The 22,632-nt window shown below is 42.7% G+C and overlaps 1 protein-coding gene across 1 annotated transcript in view; it reads right to left on the bottom strand.

Moving 5' to 3' along the window:
* LOC126101308 (uncharacterized) overlaps positions 1–22,632 on the bottom strand; it is a 59,865-nt gene that overhangs the window by 16,701 nt on the left and 20,532 nt on the right. The window contains exons 3-4 of the mRNA XM_049911985.1: positions 18,460–18,496; positions 838–983 (exon numbers count right to left, since the gene is read on the bottom strand). Coding sequence (XP_049767942.1) covers positions 838–983; positions 18,460–18,496 — 183 coding nt within the window. The remainder of the gene's footprint in view (positions 1–837; positions 984–18,459; positions 18,497–22,632) is intronic.

The following is a 22,632-nucleotide window of genomic DNA, read 5'->3' as shown; positions in this document are numbered from 1 at the left end:
GAGCACAAGCGACTTATTAAACAAAGGGACTTTGACAAGTCGGCCATAGCAGATCATAGACTGGAAAATAGACACGTAAAACAATCTGAAAAGGCGAGAGTCTTGACTCGTGCGTCAACGTGCTCAAACTCTGTTATAAAAGAAGTAGCCGCGAGTAGAATAAATAACGATAATTTTAACAGAGATCAAGGGTACACATTTAGTAGGCCGTGCGGACGGGCTCTGAGTAACAAAAGAGAGCAAAGACGAATGCTAAGCGCTTGTCTGGATGCGGGACCAGCCGTCTCACGCGAGGCGTAGGCCCCTGGTGCCCCGTGACGTCAGTGGTCCCGCGGTTAACTGGCACTGCTGTCAGCTGCACAGCTCGCCTTCCGCGCACACGTTATTTCAACCGTGTCTGATTAGTTCCAGTTGCTGAAATCGTGTCTATGTAAGCGGAAAACTGTGCCAGTCCTATAGGTCAGTGGTTGTTAGTATTCCGTGACTCAGTCTGTAAAAAGGGAATTGCTATAGGTTCGCCTTGTTTTCCACCTTTCTGTCCGTCTGACTACTGTTCATATTGTACGCTCAGAAGTTACCTACCTCGCACTACACTTGTTAATGAAAGCGATGTTAATACTATAAGAAGATGTTAAGACAGAAAGTATTTTTCGTAAAAGTGTCTCAGTACTAATGTTGTAAATAATTAATTTCCAGTGGTAACCTATCGTGGAAAGTTCCGATTTACGCATAACCAAACGATTATTTCTTACAAGATACTTCATAGAAAGACACCTTGGTAGAGTTATTTAAATTATTTACTATAAAGTGTCTTGTATCGGATGGGAAACTGCTTACTGATGTTCCAGTTGTCTCCCAGCCATAACAAGACGCGCACAATGAGCTGACGTCATAATCGTTTTGTCGGCTGGCCGGTGCAAGATGTCCCTTTGATCGGGAGGCGCGGTGCTTCTTCCCACGGACCACGTTTCTGGCACTGGAGCCTGGAACAGATTAAAATACATGTCGAAGCAGGCTAGGTGGGGCCACCTTTCCACTGATCCAACGAAATAATGAAAAATTTGTGTATGAATATGTGTGTGTGTGTGTGTGTGTGTGTGTGTGTGAGAGAGAGAGAGAGAGAGAGAGGGAGAGAGAGAGAAAGAGAGAGAGAGAGAGAGAGAGAGAGAGAGAGAGACGTTATAGATAGAGGAAGAGGTGAAGGGGTAACAAGAGAATAAAGTAAACAAAGCCAGAACAGGTAGTTGGAGATACAGAAAGTTGTGAAGTGTTTGAATTTCGGACAAGTGGTGAGCCACATGCAAAGGAGAGACGGCTAATGCGCTAGCTGTCGAGTTTCCACTTCACTTAATGGCATTAATCTTACCGCGCTTTGTGTAACATTAATGTTTCTTGTTATACAAGGTATGCCACCACTGAATGCTCAGCAATCTTACTCTCTTAATGCTACATCTCGGTTCTGTACCTCTTCCATTTTTCGAGTCATTTTTGGTTCATTACTTTCTTCTGGTGTGATGTTCTCAGACTGTAGCTAAACGGGTTCCACAGAATAGGACCTAAGGAAACTGCAGGCACCCTGTGAACGTTATACACTGCCAAAATCCTAAAACAAAGACGTGAGGATGAAAGTCAACGTCAGTGTGTCTTTCCTTGTTACTGAAATATTGCACAGTCACAGCCAGTAAATCTGATGTGCCGTAATAGAAATGTGTGTCTCCGTTATACCTACACACTCTCTACTATCTTGTTCGTATTCCTGATCGTCCTCGATTATTGGTAGAGTGGTTGTCATCGCTGTATATGAGTATAAGCTCACCGGACCAAATATTGGTAAAAGCATGAAAAGAAGACGCTAGCCACTCTGGAGCGCTGTAAGTGGTGTACAACTGCTGCCTCGCGGTCATGTGCCCCTTCTTTGCTGACGTAACTCATGGCAGTGAATTGGTGTGTATGTGTCAGCCGGTTTTATGGAGTCAGCGTGTAATTTGGTCACTGTGGAGACGTTGCAAATTGCATGTCAGAGATATCATGTTTCGATGTATGTGATCTACTCCTTCCTTGCCTCATGTGTGTAATGCGAGGGAGGCTGGGTTGACACGCGTACATATATATCTCAACTCGCCAACTATGGGTTAGTCACGTAAAAGGGGACTGTGTACTGAGATTTGTACGTGCACTTAGTCAGTTAGTCCGCAAGGTCTCAGGTGGATATGTTGAGTAACTGGTTACAATCTTATTTTCTTGAGACAGAGTAGCCTGCACCTACCGCAGAGTTCTGCAACATACTCGTATACTGTCACCATAAATTGGAGGCCTAATGCTAGTCACTGAGATTGGGGTAATGGGAGCAACCCTGTCGACTAACCTTCTTTGTACCAAGCAGTAGAATCTGTGAGGAGTAGCCGTCTCCCTGTCAGCTGACCATGACTGTACAACGATAAATTGACTGTGTTTGCTCCACCCAATGAACTGACCTTCATTGACCCACAGTACGAGTAATGGGAGTCACCCTGTAAATTAACTGTCATAATTTGTTACGATTTTACTATAACACAGCGATGTGTGGGGCAATTATTTACAATTGATCTGTAGTTGATGATGTGTGGAGGGCGACGTATTATGTAATTTCTACTGTGCGATAACGTAAGCTACTGATATGAGTATAAGGTAACAAATGTTTCGTATGGCAGGCGTAGAGTCACTGTTACATTCGGCTGACTTTGAAAGACGACTGTTTAAAGCATAGAAACCCCTGTTTCCTACCTCTAAAAATGTTAAATACTGCTTTTTATGTAGATAATAAATAATGGCCTCGAAGGTATACGGCACCTAGTTCTAGACATAATCAACGTCTCAACTAAAAGTGGAGGCATGATTTCATGATAGTGTCTCCATATTGGGGCTTTATCATATACAACAAGCTTTGACAAGCAGAACTCATCAGTATTGTGTGGTAGAAGAATCAGTCAACATGCCTTGCTCCAAGGTGCTAAGCATCACTCAGCTATTAGGGAAGAACACGAGGCTAACTGAAGAAGGCTTTGGTTTGTCGTTATTATGAGAGAACCTGAACAGTCTTGATACTGACACTGGGAACATAAATTCTCCGAAAATGGCACACTCTTTCACAAGAAGAATTTTAATGTGCTTAAACCTATAACAGAACAATATTATGGTGGTTAAAATCGGTGATCAAGTGGACTGCCAAGAACAATAATTTGGAGAAGGGACGGTCTGTAATATTAAAGACGGAACTGTGTGCTACATTTAACAATTATCTATGTGGTAAATTATCCATGGTCAACTCTGCAAGAGATGGCGTGAAGGCAAAACTGTCATTTCCCTTACACTTGGATGGTAATATGTCAGCTACAAAGTGCTCGAACCATTTTCTGGAAATATAAAAATTCTATTGCTAAACCATATAAAGTAGAATTGGATGACATAAAAATGACGGTCCTAATGCATCATATGCCTCGGATATTGCAGCAGCTTTGTGTAGACGACTAGATATAACACAAGATTTTTCTGCAATTTTTCGCAAAACAGAGATGTGTGTTCACCTAACAGTAAACCACCTCCTCTGAGTGCAAGGACGCTTCTGACGAATAAGCAATGTCATGGAGAGCAACAATAGGACAGTTGGATTAGGCTGTTTAAAATGAATGAATTCCAATTGTAATGATATGTGTGTCAAATTACAAGCACAGGATCTTGACCAACATCTTATCAATTTTATAAAGTGTCCTCGTATGTGTCTACAAAAAAAATTACATAATCCTTGGCTAAAGAATATAGTATTGTCAGACTGGAAGCTACGATGTAGAGCTATAGGAAGGATGTTGCAGCGTTAGAACCTGTGGAAGGCTGTTTAAATATATTAAAAACCAACGAATAGTACTTAAAATGTGCTCCAATACACTCTGCACCAAATGCTTCTCTGTGGTATACATTACTGGATAGCTAACAGATCAGTTGCTGTGTTATGTTTAACAGTGTTCTGCTGCAGCAGTAAGAATATGCAAAAGTCGACTGGTATAAAAATCAACATTCTAGACAGTACAGAAAAAGGACATAATTTTTAATTATACACCTGAAAACTATTTGAAACTGTCAACTCAGACTCCAACAAGGAGAATGTACGTACTACACGTAAGTGTTAAATCGAAGTTTAGGAAACTAATTTTTCTAAATCGAGGACAGTGGTGTCCACAATACTGTGAAATAAAGACATTTCCAAATTGGGACTGATTCCCACAAATAACATTATTCCACTCTTGTTTAACAAAAAGATCCAAAGTATCAAATAGAAGTGATTCATTCTCATTTAAAGTAATTATGCCTTTAAGTGCGGTTAAGGTATTACATGTATCCAAAAGAACGCTGGAGACAGAAGAGATTGAATTAAAAAAAACAAAAACTGGATTATTTGGCGGAAAAAATTGTTGTGAAGGAAGAACATAAACTGCTGCTGGAAAAAAAGCATCGCAGATGTGGAAGCAATGTTTACATACTACTTTAAACACAGTCAATTGCAGAAATCTGCATACGACTAATACAAGGCAACAACATATGCTACGAAATCAAAGAATGTTCCAGCATCTTGAGGCGCCGGTAGACACAGAAAAAGATTGATCCGATGACGATCACTGTATTAAAAGACATATGAAAAATCTGTTTATAAACATCCATTCCCAATCGGATCTGCTCAGAACCGATAACTATATTGTACCTAAATATGATGGCCTGAGCATTATGCATCCAGCAACAGAAAAGCTGTTTGTAGAGCTTAAAACCATCAGAATAACTAAATTTAACAAGCAATCACTTACAATAATACTAAACTGGAAATTTTAGATGGGAGTTCTGCAAGAACGTGGCCGTGAAGAATGCACTATTTTCGTCCAGGAAGGTGTGGAATGATTTACCAACCGTTCAAAGCAGGAAGTAAAAGGCATCATTAAAATCCTCTAAGGTTCTCAACTAGAAGAATTACTAGAAACAACGGTGGTGATTGTTAAGGGGATAAAAGGGGTAGTACGTAGGAGAAAAATTAGATATGTATTAGAATTCATTAACGTATTTTCTTTGTATTTATGAAGTTAGTGGTTGGACAAACAATCAGGTGACTTAAATGTAGATTTACATTTAAGTTAAAGTTAAGATGGATGTTCCTCAAACCACACTAAACAAATATAAAATTGTTTCTTGGGTGCATTGATGAGCAAAAATTAACAAAGATTTTGTGAACATAAATTTGTTTTATTACTTGTTACCCTAAAAAAAAAACCTTTAAAACCTCTCCTAGTTACGATGAACTACATACATCTTTTAGATGGTGATGTTGAGAGGTAGTTCGAGGTGGGTGGTTGCATGACCCTGAATCAGCCTAAACTAGGCAACTAGGTATTCAAACGCATCACAACCTTCATTTATAACATGTATGAAAATGTGAAAATATTAATTTTGATTTTAGTATACGTATGAAAAATAAAGTTGATGAGAACTGTAGCTAATGTGAACACCGTAAGTTGAGGTCTCTACTGCCTTAACAAAGGAAAAGTATTGAGAACATTTTGTAAGTGATTTTATTGTGTGTGTGTGTGTGTGTGTGTGTGTGTGTGTGTGTGTGTGTGTGCGTGTGCGTGCGTGAAAAATGAAAGAATATATAATAAATGTGGAAAAACGTAACTGCTGTGAACACCTTAACCTGCAGTGTGTGTGTGAAAATGTAAAAATATAATACACTTTAAACTACGAATATCCCTTGTCATAACATGAGTGTGTGTAATACGCTACGCTGAACGGCGTACGTAGATGTACTTGGTTGTTACAGGATTTAGAGTTATTGTTACGATGCCAACTAGCAACTGGTTCTAGCGTGCACTCTAGCATGCATAATTTGTACGCTGTGATAACTCATAACATGACCGAACAGCAGAGATGGAGTATTTGCGTGGTAAAGAATTACGTTAAATGAAACTAGCATGACATCATAACTGAAAACAACCTTGACACCTTTCTGGTGTCTCAAACGTAAGTTTTTTCACGCTGGAACATAAGAAGCAGAAAACTGATATAGTTCGATATAGAAGTACTGGAAGGGTAAAATGCAACGAAGGTACCTCAGAACGTCGCAAATGAAACTTGTAATATGAAGTAAAAACGGCCCTAATATGAAGTTGCGGGAATCAACAGATATCACAGTAATGTCAGCGTTGAAACATCCATTCCTCTACCACTAAGGCGAAATAATGGAGGTTACAAAGTATTTACTTGTGGGGGTCTGAACACAAACGAAGGAAGTACCACTACTAATGGTTAAAAATAGGTTTTCCAGAGTTGTGACCCTACTGATCAGCCCTCATTGCCAGATCTCATAATCTATCATATGACAAGTTGGGAACAGACAAAATTCGGTAAGCAATGAAGACTGGAATTCACGATCCAGTGGTAGATAATTGGAAGTTTGATGACGTCGCTACAAACATTGAACACACATCTACATCTACATCTACATCCATACTCCGCAAACCACCTGACGGTGTGTGGCGGAGGGTACTTTCAGTACCTCTATCGGTTCTCACTTCTATTCCGGTCTCGTATTGTTCGTGGAAAGAAATATTGTCGGTATGCCTCTGTGTGGGCTCTAATCTCTCTGATTTTATCCTCATGGTCTCTTCGCGAGATATACGTAGGAGGGAGCAATATACTGCTTGACTCCTCGGTGAAGGTATGTTCTCGACACTTCAACAAAAGCCCATAACGAACTACTGAGCGTCTCTCCTGCAGAGTCTTCCACTGGAGTTTATCTGTCATCTCCGTAACGCTTTCGCGATTACTAGATGATCCTGTAACGAAGCGCGCTGCTCTGCATTGGATCTTCTCTATCTCTTCTATCAACCCTATCTGGTACGGCTCCCACACTGCTGAGCAGTATTCAAGCAGTGGGCGAACAAGTGTACTGTAACCTACTTCCTTTGTTTTCGGATTGCATTTCCTTAGGATTCTTCCAATGCATCTCAGTCTGGCATCTGCGTTACCGACGATCAACTTTATATGATCATTCCTTTTTAAATCACTCCTAATGCGTACTCCCAGATAATTTATGGAATTAACTGCTTCCAGTTGCTGACCTGCTATTTTGTAGCTAAATGATAAGGGAACTATCTTTCTATGTATTCGCAGCACATTACACTTGTCTACATTGAGATTCAATTGCCATTCGCTGCACCATGCGTCAATTCGCTGCAGATCCTCCTGCATTTCAGTACAATTTTCCATTGTTACAACCTCTCGATATACCACAGCATCATCCGCAAAAATCCTCAGTGAACTTCCGATGTCGTCCACAAGGTCATTTATGTATATTGTGAATAGCAACGTTCCTACGGCACTCCCCTGCGGCACACCTGAAATCACTCTTACTTCGGAAGATTTCTCTCCGTTGAGAATGACATGCTGCGTTCTGTTATCTAGGAACTCTCCAATCCAATCACACAATTGGTCTGATAGTCCATATGCTCTTACTTTGTTCATTAAACGACTGTGGGGAACTGTATCGAACGCCTTGCGGAAGTCAAGAAACACGGCATCTACCTGGGAACCCGTGTCTACGGCCCTCTGACTCTCGTGGACGAATAGCGCGAACTGGGTTTCACACGATCGTCTTTTTGGAAACCCATGCTGATTCCTACAGACTAGATTTCTAGTTTCCAGAAAAGTCATTATACTCGAACATAACACGTGTTTCAAAATTCTACAACTGATCGACATTGGAGATATAGGTCTATAGTTCTGCACATCTATTCGGCGTCCCTTCTTGAAAACTGGGATGACCTGTGCCCTTTTCCAATCCTTTGGAGCGCTACACTCTTCTATAGACCTACAGTACACCCTTGCAAGAAGGGGGGCAAGTTCCTTCGCGTACTCTGTGTAAAATCGAACTCGTATCCCATCAGGTCCAGCCGACTTTCCTCTTTTGACACCAAGTGAATGGGATTCGACAGACGTAATTCTACTGTGGCGTAGAGATCCAGTGAAATGATCGACAGACAGAAGTGGAAGACAACAAAGGAGTAATGGATAGTGGAACTATTCTCTTTAAATTAAAAGCCAAAAGATTCGAATATAAATGGAGGAACATGGAGAAACGTAACAGTTCTTCGAAGAAAAAAAATCATGGGTAATGACTATGATAGAAAAATTAGATGATCTCAGGTTCTTATAAAGGTGTACCGACAACATATGCAACTTTATCTGATACCACAAGAGAACTAGCAGCTTTTACAGGAACACACAAATTAAAATAACCACACAAAAATAAGAGAGAGAACCAGATTTAGTTTATGATCGTTCAGTAATTCGGAGAGTCTGAAACCAATGTACTGAAGGCACATAATATTCATCCATTAGCAAACAATAAAACGTGGAACGGGAATCTTCCACAATTCGGGAAAACGTGAAAGGTTTTGAAGCAGGAGAAGACCATTAGTTGCTTCTAAGAGACCCAAAGGAGCCCAAGACGGTCAGTCATTAATCGTTTAGAGGGTGGTAACAAGACGAGTGCTCATACATTCACCAACCGAGGACCAAAGAAGGCATCGTTAGGTCAACAGGCTCCCTGTTTAATAGCTGCTTGTTAAATGCTTATTTCCTTGAGAAGTAATATCAGACCAGTGGGACACCTACCAAACTTGTGGAAACGCCTCGCAGAAGGATACTTTAGTTTAAAATAACGTGTTAGCGAATCTTCTGAAAGACTACTCCGGGAACTGACCCACGAGCAGCTCATAACAGGGTAGACCAGCGCGCCTATCCTGTTAGGTATTTTGTTAAGAAGTTGCTGTCTGTAACAAAACGTTCCTCTGAGAATTTAGCTCTTCCAGATAGAAAAGCAACACTCTATCGTTACGCTAGCTGCGCGGGATTAGCCGAGCAGTCTTAGGCGCTGCAGTCATGGACTGTGCGGCTGTTCCCGGCGGAGGTTCGAGTCCTCCCTCGGGCATGGGTTTGTGTGTTTGTCCTGAGTATAATTTAGGTTAAGTAGTGTGTAAGCTTAGGGACTAATGACCTTAGCAGTTAAGTCCCATAAGATTTCACACACATTTGAACATTTTTTTGTTACGTTAATAAAGAGTTCGCCAAAAATTTGAATAGACAATCTTGGTAGTAAATGTGCACCATGCGTCAAAAGCACAAGTTGTTATTTTAGAATAACAGATCAATCAGAAATATATCCAGCCTAACTACGACTTTAGATATATAAAATATCTGTCGACCTAAGAATTTCGAATGTAAAGTGAGGTACATTTTTCGAGGAGAATTATGTATGAAAATGCTTTTTGAAAGATGCATGCCGTAATTGTTGAGTGCTGTGCGAAATAACAATCGAATTTTGTACTGCAGATCAGACATATATTCACCTAGACGTCAGAGTCGAACAGAAGCAGCAAAAAAGGACTCGCTGCAAGAAGGTGCTCAAACGTCAAGTGACAAGCGTCAGTCCATTGCTGCACTGACGCGTCTCAAGTGTCGTTCATAATTTATTTAAAGTCATTACAATCTGCGTTCTATTCCCAACAATTAATAAACACGGTGTCCGTAGTTAAAATTCCAGTTTCAAAACGCTGTGGAAAGAGAACCTCTGCTCAGTATAACTTTGAAGAGAATGTTACGGACGCAAGAGAGACGTCATGAAAAAAACTAACAAAAATTTTACCACTAGATGGCGCTGTAAGGTTTTTAACGTAAAGAGGGTCGGCTACAAATGACAGACGAATCGCAATATGACTGATATATTTTGAGTTGTACATTACACTATTTGTATTGTTCAATGTACATAACTGCGCAAGTTCGGAAATCAACAATTGTGGCACTGTTAGTTAGGTAAGCCAATTCTACCACAGCAAGATCGTACCACACCAGATGGATGAATCGGGTTTTAATTGTCCTGAGACTAAAAACTGCATAAAAGGCAGAGAGACTTCGGTTTCTTATTGACCTGGGACCAGGCACCGCATAAAAAGCAAAATGATATTGGATATACACTCCTGGAAATAGAAAAAAGAACACATCGCCACCGGTGTGTCAGACCCACCATACTTGCTCCGGACACTGCGAGAGGGCTGTACAAGCAATGATCACACGCACGGCACAGCGGACACACCAGGAACCGCGGTGTTGGCCGTCGAATGGCGCTAGCTGCGCAGCATTTGTGCACCGCCGCCGTCAGTGTCAGCCAGTTTGCCGTGGCATACGGAGCTCCATCGCAGTCTTTAACACTGGTAGCATGCCGCGACAGCGTGGACGTGAACCGTATGTGCAGTTGACGGACTTTGAGCGAGGGCGTATAGTGGGCATGCGGGAGGCCGGGTCGACGTACCGCCGAATTGCTCAACACGTGGGGCGTGAGGTCTCCACAGTACATCGATGTTGTCGCCAGTGGTCGGCGGTAGGTGCACGTGCCCGTCGACCTGGGACCGGACCGCAGCGACGCACGGATGCACGCCAAGACCGTAGGATCCTACGCAGTGCCGTAGGGGACCGCACCGCCACTTCCCAGCAAATTAGGGACACTGTTGCTCCTGGGGTATCGGCGAGGACCATTCGCAACCGTCTCCATGAAGCTGGGCTACGGTCCCGCACACCGTTAGGCCGTCTTCCGCTCACGCCCCAACATCGTGCAGCCCGCCTCCAGTGGTGTCGCGACAGGCGTGAATGGAGGGACGAATGGAGACGTGTCGTCTTCAGCGATGAGAGTCGCTTCTGCCTTGGTGCCAATGATGGTCGTATGCGTGTTTGGCGCCGTGCAGGTGAGCGCCACAATCAGGACTGCATACGACCGAGGCACACAGGGCCAACACCCGGCATCATGGTGTGGGGAGCGATCTCCTACACTGGCCGTACACCACTGGTGATCGTCGAGGGGACACTGAATAGTGCACGGTACATCCAAACCGTCATCGAACCCATCGTTCTACCATTCCTAGACCGGCAAGGGAACTTGCTGTTCCAACAGGACAATGCACGTCCGCATGTATCCCGTGCCACCCAACGTGCTCTAGAAGGTGTAAGTCAACTACCCTGGCCAGCAAGATCTCCGGATCTGTCCCCCATTGAGCATGTTTGGGACTGGATGAAGCGTCGTCTCACGCGGTCTGCACGTCCAGCACGAACGCTGGTCCAACTGAGGCGCCAGGTGGAAATGGAATGGCAAGCCGTTCCACAGGACTACATCCAGCATCTCTACGATCGTCTCCATGGGAGAATAGCAGCCTGCATTGCTGCGAAAGGTGGATATACACTGTACTAGTGCCGACATTGTGCATGCTCTGTTGCTGTGTCTATGTGCCTGTGGTTCTGTCAGTGTGATCATGTGATGTATCTGACCCCAGGAATGTGTCAATAAAGTTTCCCCTTCCTGGGACAATGAATTCACGGTGTTCTTATTTCAATTTCCAGGAGTGTAATTGTATTGAGGCTGGCGCAAGACGTGTTCAGTATGCTGTTCACCGTTCCCTGCCTAAAGTTGAATTAGAGAAACAGCATATTTCACAGTAAATCGTTGTGTCACGTTCAGAATGCATTGCGTAAAGCATGTCTTTAGTTCAGGTATGCTCCTGACTGGAGCACTGATGACAACATCTTGCAGGTACCCCACAGCCAAAAGTCACACGGATGCAGACCGGGTGATCTGGACGACCAGGCTGTAAGGAAATGACGCCTGATAGTTACAGCGTTTCCGAAACGCTTTTGCAGCAACCGCTTCACTGGCTGTGCAGCGTACGGAGCAGCGCCATCTTGCTTAAAAATAATACTACCCTCATTTCCACGCTGTTGAAGCGTTGTAGTGAAGTTGGTGCGGAAAAGTGTCTCGAAGCGTTCACCAGTGACAGTATAGGTAACAGGATCCATAGAACTCCTCCTTGAAATAATGGAGGTCTGCGATAAAATACGTAATCAGCCATCCACATAGTCCCGTTTACAGAATGAAGTGCTACCGGTTGACGTGTGCGCTGAATTTTCCTTCCTCATATTCTGCAATTCTGCGCATTGACATATTCTTAGATATGAAAATTGGCTTCTTCTCGCAACACAATGTTCCATGACCATTCATTGTCCGCTTCCATGAGAGCAAGAAATTCCAGCGCGGATGTTTGTCTTGCTGGCAGATCAGCGGGAAGCAGGTCCTGAACGTGGGTGATGTAGTATGGGTAGCATTGTAGGATGTCTCGTAGCATTTTATCCCCCGTGCTCGCAGGCATGACGAAGGTTCGTGCAATTCCCCGCGCACTGCCAGTTTGCACCCCACCGCTCGACCCCTCCTTGCGGAGCTGTGGCCACATCTGTGACAGACGTCGGATCAATTGCTTTCCTACCTTTACCATATCGCACTTCAAAAAGATCCTTTACTAGAGGCAATTTTGCATGGGTATTCACTGATTTTTAGCTTGATCCATGACTAGCAACGGTCGCACGGAGACGGACCAAGGTTAGAGACTTGGGTCCAGTCGGGCGCTCGTGGGAGATTCGGCTTGTCTTTCGGAGCAGAAAAAGAGAGGAATGAGACGAAGCGCCAGCTGGTGATAAGTATACGTCGCAACCAAATGGTTCAAATGGCTCAGAGCACTATGGAACTTAACTTCTGAGGTCATCAGTCACCTAGAACTTAGAACTACTTAAACCTAACTAACCTAAGGACATCACACAAATCCATGCCCGAGGCAGGATTCGAACCAGCGACCGTAGCGGTCGCGCGGTTCCAGACTGAAGCGCCTAGAACCCCTCGGCCACTCCGGCCGGCATACGTAGCAACCAATGCATTGCTCCGACCACAATGGGTGCCGCTTTACGGCAGCTTCTCGCATAATGCGCCCTGTGCAACGTGAAGTCGAACAACGTAGCATGCTGGACACCTGTACTCGCGCACAATCTTAGTTTTTAGACCCAATGCTTCCGACGAAAGCGCATTGCAACAAAGGAACCTTGGGCCGTACGGACGGGTCGCCATCTGAAAAAGCTTTGCAGAAGGTAGTCAGTAACAGAGACCTCTGAGCTGCTAGGGAATACTTCAGCTGCAGACACGGAACAATAACATGATCCGGGGAAATGGAAAAGAGGCGTCTGCAGATAAAGAGAAGGGCAGTTCTGACAGTCAGTAGCAGCAGATCACGACGCTTGCAATTTTTCCACTGAGTGCAGAAGGTTGTGAGAAGTTGCTGGTGGGACTAGGGAGGTATGAGAATTTCCCAGCGTTAGTAGGGACGTTGTTAGGGTAGACGAATTTGCGCGAATATTTTGCTTTTCTCAAGTGACTGATGGTTCATTTACGACTCGGCCAGTGTTGTTATTTGCATGTGGTAATTTTTTCATTCTTCTGGCAGATTCGGGCAATCACTGTGTTTCCACTGCATATTTGTCTTCCTGTAAGTAAATCGTAGATTATGGTTATACCCCATTTACCTAACTAAGAAATCTTTGCCGGGAAATTAAAGTAATAGATTAGGACCGTCCAATTTAAAATATTGTCGATTTTCCTGATTTATTCATTTCCTGAGATCGAATAGAGCCTGTAATAATTTCTTATGCGTGCATACGTTACCACAGAATTTTATAATAAAGAAGGAGTTGTGTGATTGTTTCAAAAATTCAAATGGCTCTGAGCACTATGGGACTCAACTTCTAAGGTGATCAGTCCCCTAGAACTTAGAACTACTTAAACCTAACTAACCTAAGGACATCACACACATCCATGCCCGAGGCAGGATTAGAACCTGCGACCGTAGCGGTCTCGCGGTTCCAGACTGTAGCGCCTAGAACGGCACGGCCACTGCGGCCGGCTGAGTGTTTCATTTCACAGCTAGATGATAGATGATTACCCTGTTAATTATCTTTTGTGAGATGTAACACCAGTGTGGCTAAAGCCACGCCTGTACTCTTACTTTTTTATGTGTGGTGCCTGATTTTTCATATACTTCCGAAAGAACAGAAACCACACATATGTTGGTGAAACATACGGCTTGACAGCATTTCATGATATGTTCACTGTGAATGCACCCTATTAATGATGACGTAGGCGTGGTGCACTGATTTTTTTTATGATGTTTTTGAGGAAACATAAATTGAGTCGTGTAAGAGAGGGATTAACGTCGCCAATTGCGAGGAATCCACGGAGTCTGTGGCATAGCGATTTTATTTTATATTATCTTTTTTTTTGTACTGATGCGAAGTTGTGGGTGACCCAGTGGTGAGATTATGTTTTATTTGAAAGTGCATCTAATCACCTTTTGACAGGACGAGTATCTATGCGATGGAGGAAACCGTTGAGCAGTAATTAAAGAGATTATGATCTTTAAAACCCAAATCTTTTGGAGACGACAAGGGAAGACTATAATTCAAATGTATGCCAAAATGATAATTACACTGTCAAACAAAGATACGCTCAGTGACAGGAGTGTTAGTATCGATTAAATTATTGTTTAAAAATGGGAGATCTTTAGGAAGAAAGAAAATGAGTAGTCAAAGTTCTGAGTAAGATCTTAATGACTAATTTGATCGGGTATAAATGGAATACAGAAACATGATATAAATCTTGTAGCAAAACTGTGCGACCCACAATAGCTCTTGCTTGAGAAGTATTTAGTGGTGTAATGGTCAATGCAGACACTAACATTGGTGAGGTATCAGTGAGACGTCTGTCTGCGGATATCTCGTGCCAGTTAACGTAGTACATGTTGCAATTAATAGAATTACAGGTATGAGTAATGGTAGAAGTAGCGACCTTTGCTTACCTACAAACCTACCTGACCTTCCCCTGTGCCCTCAGTTGATGGCCAAAGGGGACACTGCAGTTTGCCACCACTGGGCGAGAAAAGCAGTGCTCCATTCTTCCACCGTAGTCGTAGCAATGTTGAGAGTCCAATCATCGCTCCGCTCGTTATTGCTATAGACGGTAGTCGTAGGAGATTTTGGAGTGCTAATCATACGCAAGCTACATACACTCTGTCTATTGAGGCCACATTGACAAAGTATAAACAGCCAGCTGTATGTGCTGGATTAGAGTACTTAGTTCACAACATTATGTGGAGCGCTATCTAATACAAAGAATCCGGATACCTATTAGCGGAAATAATAACGAGTTTTTTTTCCATCTTTCGTCTTTATGAAGGCTTGAACTCCGCTGTGAACACTTTAAATAAGGGGTGTAAATGTCCGTGAAGGAACAGCAGCCAAATCTTCATCAAGATTCGAAACTAGAGAAGGTAACGATGTTAGACACTGAAATCTGGAGCTAAGCCGGCACTCTGACTTATCCCAAAGGTTACATTGGATTCAGAGAGGGCGTCTGGGTAGGCCATTCTATTTCAGGTATATTGTATACGATACGTTGTTTCACAGATGCCTATTTACGACAGGTTGCAAAGTTGTGCTGGTACAACCAGTCCTCATCTCCGAACTGTTTCCCTACTGTCAGCAGTACAAAATACTGTAAAATGCTTTCATATCCTTACATATTTAGAGAGTCCTTAAGCACAATAAGGGAACAACACTTTAACCACGAAAAGAACCACAATAGCATAATACCACCTCGCGTCTGTTTCACTGTTTTTATCACACTTGATGCAAGGCAATGCTCTCCAGGCATTCTCCAAACACCAACCCTTCGATCGGATTGCTACAGGGTACAGCGTTATTCATCACTCCATATCATTCGTTTCCATCATCTACTGTTCAGTGCGTCGCTCTTTACACCACCTCGAGTGACTACAGACATATGGTTTATGTGGAGCTGCCTCACCTTTGTACCCCACACCCCCCAATTCACTTCTTTTTAACGCCTCCTTTTTTCTCTTTTCTTTTTAATATCTGTCTTCCTCGACAGTTTTTACCCTCTACAGCCTTGTCTAGTACCATTCCGTCCTACTGTCCCTCCTTCTTCTCAGTGTTTTCCATATATTCCTTTACTCAGCTATTCTTTGCAAAACCTCGTCATTCCTTACCTTATCCGTCGATCTAATTTTCAAAATCTGATATTCTTCGATTCTCTTCGTTTCCGGTTTTACATTCTCAGAAATGTCTTCCTCAAATTAACCCCTATGTCCCATACTAGTAGACCTCTCTTGGCCTGGAGTGCTCTTTTAGCCAGTTCTAGAGTTATTTTTGTTTCTTCGTTGCTCTGTCCGTCATGGATTATTTTGCTGCCTGGGTAGCAAAATTCCTTAAGTTCATCTACTTTGCAGGCCGATGTGGCCGAGCGGTTCTAGGCGCTTCAGTCTGGAACCGCGCGACCGCTACGGTCTCAAGTTCGAATCCTGCCTGGGGCATGGACGTGTGTGATGTTCTTAGGTTAGTTAGGTTTAAGTAGTTCTAAGTTCTAGGGGACTGATGACCTCAGATGTTAAGTCCCACAGTGCTCAGAGCCATTTTCTCATCTACTTTGTGATCAGCAATCCTGTTGTTATGTTTCTAGTTGTTCTTGTTTTTGCTATTTCTAATTACTTGCGTCTTTCTTTGGTCTACCTTCAACCCATATTCTCTAATAATTAGACTGTTCATTCCATTCAGCATAGCCTGGAATTCTTCTTCAGTTTCACTGAGGACTCTAATGTCATCAGCGAATCTTATCGTTCATATCCTTTCACCTCGAACCTTAATTCCACTCTTCAACCTTTCTTTTATTTTGATCTTTACTTCTTCGGTGTATAAATTGAACAGAATGGGTGAGAGACTACATCCGTGCCTTACACCGTTTTTAATCCAAACACTTCGTTCTTGGTCTTCCTTTCATACTTTTCCCACTTTGCTCTTGTACATATTGTATATTGTCCGCGTTTCCCTATAGCTTACCCCCAATTTTCCTTAGATTTACGAACACCTTCCACAATTTTACGTTGTGAAACTCTTTCCAGGTCGACAAATACTATGAACGTGTCCTGATTTCTCTTTAGTCTGTCTAGCATCATCAAATGCAACTCCAGAATTGCCTCGCTGGTACCTTTTCCATTTCTAAAGCTAAACTGACAGTCATCTGCACATTCTCAATTTCCTTCACCAGTCTTACGTGTATTACTCTTGGACGTAGCTCGGATACATGAGCTGTTAAGCTGATTGCGCGATAATTCCCGGATTTGTCGACTCTTGCAGTCCTCGGAATTGTGTGGATGACGTTTTCCCCAAAGTCAGATGGTATATGGTCAGTCTCATTTGTTCGAAAAGGAAACGTGAATAGTCGTTTTTTTTTACCCGTTAGCCGACGATTTTAAAAATTATGATGGAACGTTATCTATCCCTTCTGCGCCATTTGTTCTTAATTAGTCCAAAGTTCTCTTAAATTCCGATGTTTCTTCCCTGTAAACTCTTATTTCTTCGTCTGTCACATCATCATCAGGTCTTCCCCATCATATAGGACTTCAATGTACTCTTTCAATCTATATGCTCTCTTCTATGTATTTGACATGAAAATACCCATTGCACTCTGTTTCGGCTTTTCTACACTTTCAGTCAGTCCTTCTGAAAATGATACCTTTTTCGATTTCTTCACATTTTTTCGTGCAGTCAATTCGCCTTAGCCTCCCTGCACTTCCTATTTGTTTCATTCCTAAGTGAACTGCATTTCTGTATTCCTAAATTTCCCTGAAAATTTTTGTACTATCCTCTTTCAGCGATCAACTGAAGCATTTGTTCTGTTACGCTTGGTTTCTTCACAGCTACTTCCTTTGTACCTATGTTTTCTTTCCAACTTCTGCGATTGCCCCTTTTAGAGATGTCCACTCCTCTTCAACTGAACTGCCTACCGAGCTATCACTGTCGCACCCTATCTCTACATTCCTTAGCACTCTCGTAGTCCTTCCTCTATGGTCGTTGATTAGTCTATTCTCTTACGTTTCAGCCTGCTCTTCATCAATGCTCAACAGTGACCCGAGTCTATATGTGCTCGTGGGTACGCCTTACAATCTAGTATCTGATTTCGGAATCTCTGCCTGACTAATGTGTAATCTAACTGAAATATTCCTATATCTCCCGGCCTTTACTAAATATACCGCCTCCGCTTGAGATTCTCCAATAGAGTATTCGATATTACCACCTGAAATTTGTTACAAAACTCAATTATTCTTTCTCCTCTCTCATTCTTGGTACCGATCGTATGTTCTCCCATAAACTGTTCTTCTGTTCCTTGGATGGGTGACCATCCGGTCTGCTGAGCGCTGTTGGGAAGCGGGGTGCAGCAAACTGATGAGGTACTTGATTGAGAAGTAGAGGCTGCGGTCTCGTAAACTAACATACGGCCGAAAGAGCGGTGTGCTGACCACATGTCCCTCCATATCCACATCCAGTGACGCCTGTGCGCTGAGGATGACAATGCAGCCGCTCGGTACTGTTGGGCCTTCCAAGGCCAGTTCGGACGGACTTTAGCTTAGTTTAGTGTATATGTTACGTATGAATTAAACTTGTACATACCTTCACGTTGGTGGCGGCAGATTGTGTCACAATAATCCTGTAAAAAAGAAATTATCATATTTTTAACGTTTAAAGAACATAGTTCTTATATAGGAAAACAGCGACCTGTAATAATTATGTATAAACAGGAAGCAGTCTTGTTGGGGATCATAAATGATATTGAGAGTGATATGTGACATGTAAATGATTAGAATCAGAGGGAAACGCTGCATAGTGGTTTAGGAACTGGGTGTCACATGTGTATATAGCGAACTTAAGAAGGGAGTAGAAAAAACTGTAAGAGATGTGAGAACTAGTGTCTCAAAATAGAGGAGTAAAACCACCTCAAAGAGATAAACTTCATACTGCAATCAATTTCAATTTGTCATCCAGATTCAGAGATTTAATTACGAGGATTTTTTTGTACATTACTGACATATATATGAGGGCATTTAGAAAAGTAAAAATACAATGGCTCGCAGCCCTTAAACAAAACATTTATTTAGAAATCGTCGATTACATCTTATTAACTGGATTATTTGTTATTTTTCGACATAATCACCCCCGTTATCCAAACATTTGTTAAGTCGGTGCACAAGCTTTTGTATCCCACAGTCATAGAAGGTTGCCACCTGTTGTCGGAACCACATTTCAACTTCATCTTTGATCTCTTCATCGTCGTGGAATGATTTTCCACCAAGATGTAACTTCAAGTAACGGAAGACATGGACGTCGGTGGGCGCAAGGTCCAGGCTGTATGGCGGATGTTCCAATACGTCCCATTTGAATTGTTTGAGTAGTGCTTTGGTTACGAGCGCTGTGTGAGGCCCAGCGTTGTCATGGAGCAAGCGGACTCCACTTGTCAGCATTCCCCTACGTTTGTTTTGAATTGCCCTTCAAAGACGTTTCAGAGTCTGACAATATGTAGCAGCATTAATTGTCGTTCCATTCCCAAAAAACAGAAGCCATGATGTTCTTCGCTGAAATTGACGTTTTGCATTTCTTGGCTTTTGGTGAATTCGAATGGCGCCATTGCATTGATTGTTGCTTGGATTCAGGTGTATCGTGATAAACCCACGTCTCGGCACCTGGCGCAATGTGATCAAGGAACTCATCACCTGATTCAGCATTGCGTGCGAGGAAGTCGAGTGCAAAGCCTATCCATTTCTTTTTGTGTTCTTCCGTTAACAGTTTTGGAACCCAGTGCGCACACAATTTCCTGTACCCTAACTTGACAGTCACAACGTCATAAAGAGTTGTCATTGACACGTCCCGTATTATCTGAAGCAACTCTTTCAATGTCAGACGCCTGTTCGCATGAATTGCTTCCTCTGTTCTCCGAAGAAGGGCATCAGAGTTCACAGATGGCCGACCTGTTCTTTGTTCGTCATGAACATCGGTCCTACCTTCAGAGAATTCGTTACATTTTATCGATTCATAATGTTCCCATAATCAGAAACAATTTCTTTTTGAATATCTGCTGGTCGCTGACCTTTTGCATGAAGAAAACGTATGACGGAGCGCACGTCGTATTTGGTGGGATTCTATATCGGCGCAGCCATTTTAAACATGACATACACCAACCAGAAGCAACGTTCAACTGCCGAACGACCGCGAGGAGAATGCTAACGGTTCAAGGTAAACACCAGTGTTGCTAACTTGCTCGTCAAAACTCTTCTGTTCCTCTGGCGTACGGTGTATCTTCACTTTCCGACATACCCTCCTATATTAAAACACGTAAGTGTGGAATTTGCAGTTAATAAAGTAAACGAGAGTATTAGGAACGGCAGTTGCTGAAATATAATTAGAGTACTCAGCCATGTTGACTCCCAACTACGCCTATCCTTCAACTTGGCTGTCTATCTGCTTTCGGTTCCCGCCGTTGTTCCAGTTATGCCGTCGTTCTTCCTTCTTCTACGAGTGGCAGCAGCGATGTGTATCGATACTTGCGCCATGTACTATCTTTGGTCTTGTGCACATAGTCTCCGGCTAGTGTGTGTGCGGGCAGTCGGTCGGTTGGTGCGGACCAGGGAGGATATCTCAGTGCGGCCGGTCGGCTGGGTCCGCTGACAGTCCCTGCGCAGTGTCGCAGCGTGTGTGTAGTCGTCCGATCGCTACGAGCTTCGTGGCTCACCGACCCAGGACGTCAAAGTTGAGTGGTGTCCTAAGTACGCAAGCCACGTCCGTTGATGTTGTGTCGTTCGTTTCGGTGGTTTGCTGTTGGGGAGCTTTTCCTGTGAGCAACACCGAGTGTTTGTAGTGGTGAATTCGAGCCGCCATGCAGTGGAATTAACTATTATGGTCAACTAAAATTCAAGTGCACCAGCGGAATTTTCTGGCTTGTGGTCGTTAGTGTTCTGGCTATCTGCCCTGCCCACTGACGTACACTCAGGCCGTGTTCCTTTTTGGTGGAGTCAACCATATTGCCTTATTACCTTATTTCAGATTCAAGTGTAGCAGCGGAATTTTCTGCCTTGTGTCCGTTAGTGTTCCAGATACCTGCCCTGGTCACTAACGTAATTTCGGCAATGTCCTTTCCTCAACTGTTGTCACTTTTCATCATGGTGTGTAGTTTTGACAGTTTAATACATATTTCTGAGCAAGCAGTAAAGGAAACAAAAGAAAAATTCGGAGTAGGTATTAAAATCCATGGAGAAGATATAAAAACTTTGAGGTTCGCCGATGACATTGTCAGAGACAGCAAAGGACTTGGAAGAGCAGTTGAACGGAATGGATAGTGTCTTGAAAGGAGGACATAAGACGAACATCAACAAAAGCAAAACGAGGATAATGGAACGTAGTCGAATTAAGTCGGGTGATGCTGCAGGAATTAGATTAGGAAATGAGACACTTAAAGTAGTAAAGGAGTTTTGCTATTTGGGGAGCAGAATAACTGATGATGGTCGAAGTAGAGAAGATATAAAATGTAGACTGGCAATGGCAAGGAAAGCATTTCTGAAGGAGAGAAATTTGTTAACATCGAGTATAGATTTACTCGTAAGAGTCAGGAAATCACTTTTGAAAGTATTTGTATGGAGTGTAGCGATGTATGGAAGTGAAAAATGGACGATAAATAGTTGGGACAAGAAGAGAATAGAAGCTTTTGAAATGTGGTGCTACAGAAGAATACTGAAGTTTAGATGGGTAGATCACATAACTAATGAGGAGGTACTGAATAGAATTGGAGAGAAGAGAAGTTTGTGGCACAACTTGACTAGAAGAAGGGATCGGTTGGTAACACATGTACTGAGGTATCAATTAGTATTGGAGGGCAGCGTGGAGGGTAAAAATTGAGGGAGACCAAGAGATGAATACACTAAACTGATTCAGAAGGATGTAGGTTGCAGTAGGTACTGGGAGATGAAGAAGCTTGCACAGGATAGAGCAGCCTGGAGAGCTGCACCAAACCAGTCTCAGGACTGAAGACCAGAACATCTACAATACATATATCATTGTGGATAATGACGTCCGTAACAGTTTGGTCCTTGAGTTCATGTACCGATTGGTGGCTAGCAAGCCGTTTGGTTAGTCAGTCCGTGACTATCTTGCTTGGGTTACCGACGGATCAATTGTAGTTGGGTCCACCACCTGTCTCATCTAAGTGAACGTTAATGTTTCGAGGGCAGGCCTCTCCCCCCCTCCCCCCTTCCTGAAGACGTCTGAGTTCCGTTGTCTATACTGTCTTTTTCATGGGTGTTTAATGGTCTAATGGTAATGAGAAGTTAAAAAAATTATTATTGTGTTTTATGTAAATCAAGGGCCTTCAGCCCGTATAAGTAAGTTTGAATTCTGTCAAACGGATATTTTGCTGAAAGTTACTGTTGTTGTGCTATCTTTTCGTTTAGTGGGCTGTCAGCCACTTAAATCTTAAAGGTTTGAGGTATTTTGATTTTTGGAAAATCAACTGTGGGCCTTCAGTCACTTAAAACCTTATTATTAAATTAGTTATTGTCGTTGCGCTACTTTTTCATTTAGTGTGCTTTCGGTCACTTAAAACTTAAAGGTTTAAGATATTTTTGAAATTTTGCCTTCAGCAGCTTAAAGCCTAATTCTTAAAATTTCAATTTAAGCGAAAACGTTCCGGCCTTCTGCCTTAAAAGATTATGGTAATATATTTTAAAATGTTGAAATTTAATTGTGGCCTTCAGCCGTTTGTATTGCACCTTGTTTATGTTTGTTTTAGCCATCTTTGCT

Source organism: Schistocerca cancellata, chromosome 9, assembly GCF_023864275.1.
Source record: "Schistocerca cancellata isolate TAMUIC-IGC-003103 chromosome 9, iqSchCanc2.1, whole genome shotgun sequence".
Lineage (NCBI taxonomy): Eukaryota > Metazoa > Arthropoda > Insecta > Orthoptera > Acrididae > Schistocerca > Schistocerca cancellata.
Note: the sequence above shows the minus strand (reverse complement) of the source record. Positions and strands in the feature narration are given on the sequence as shown.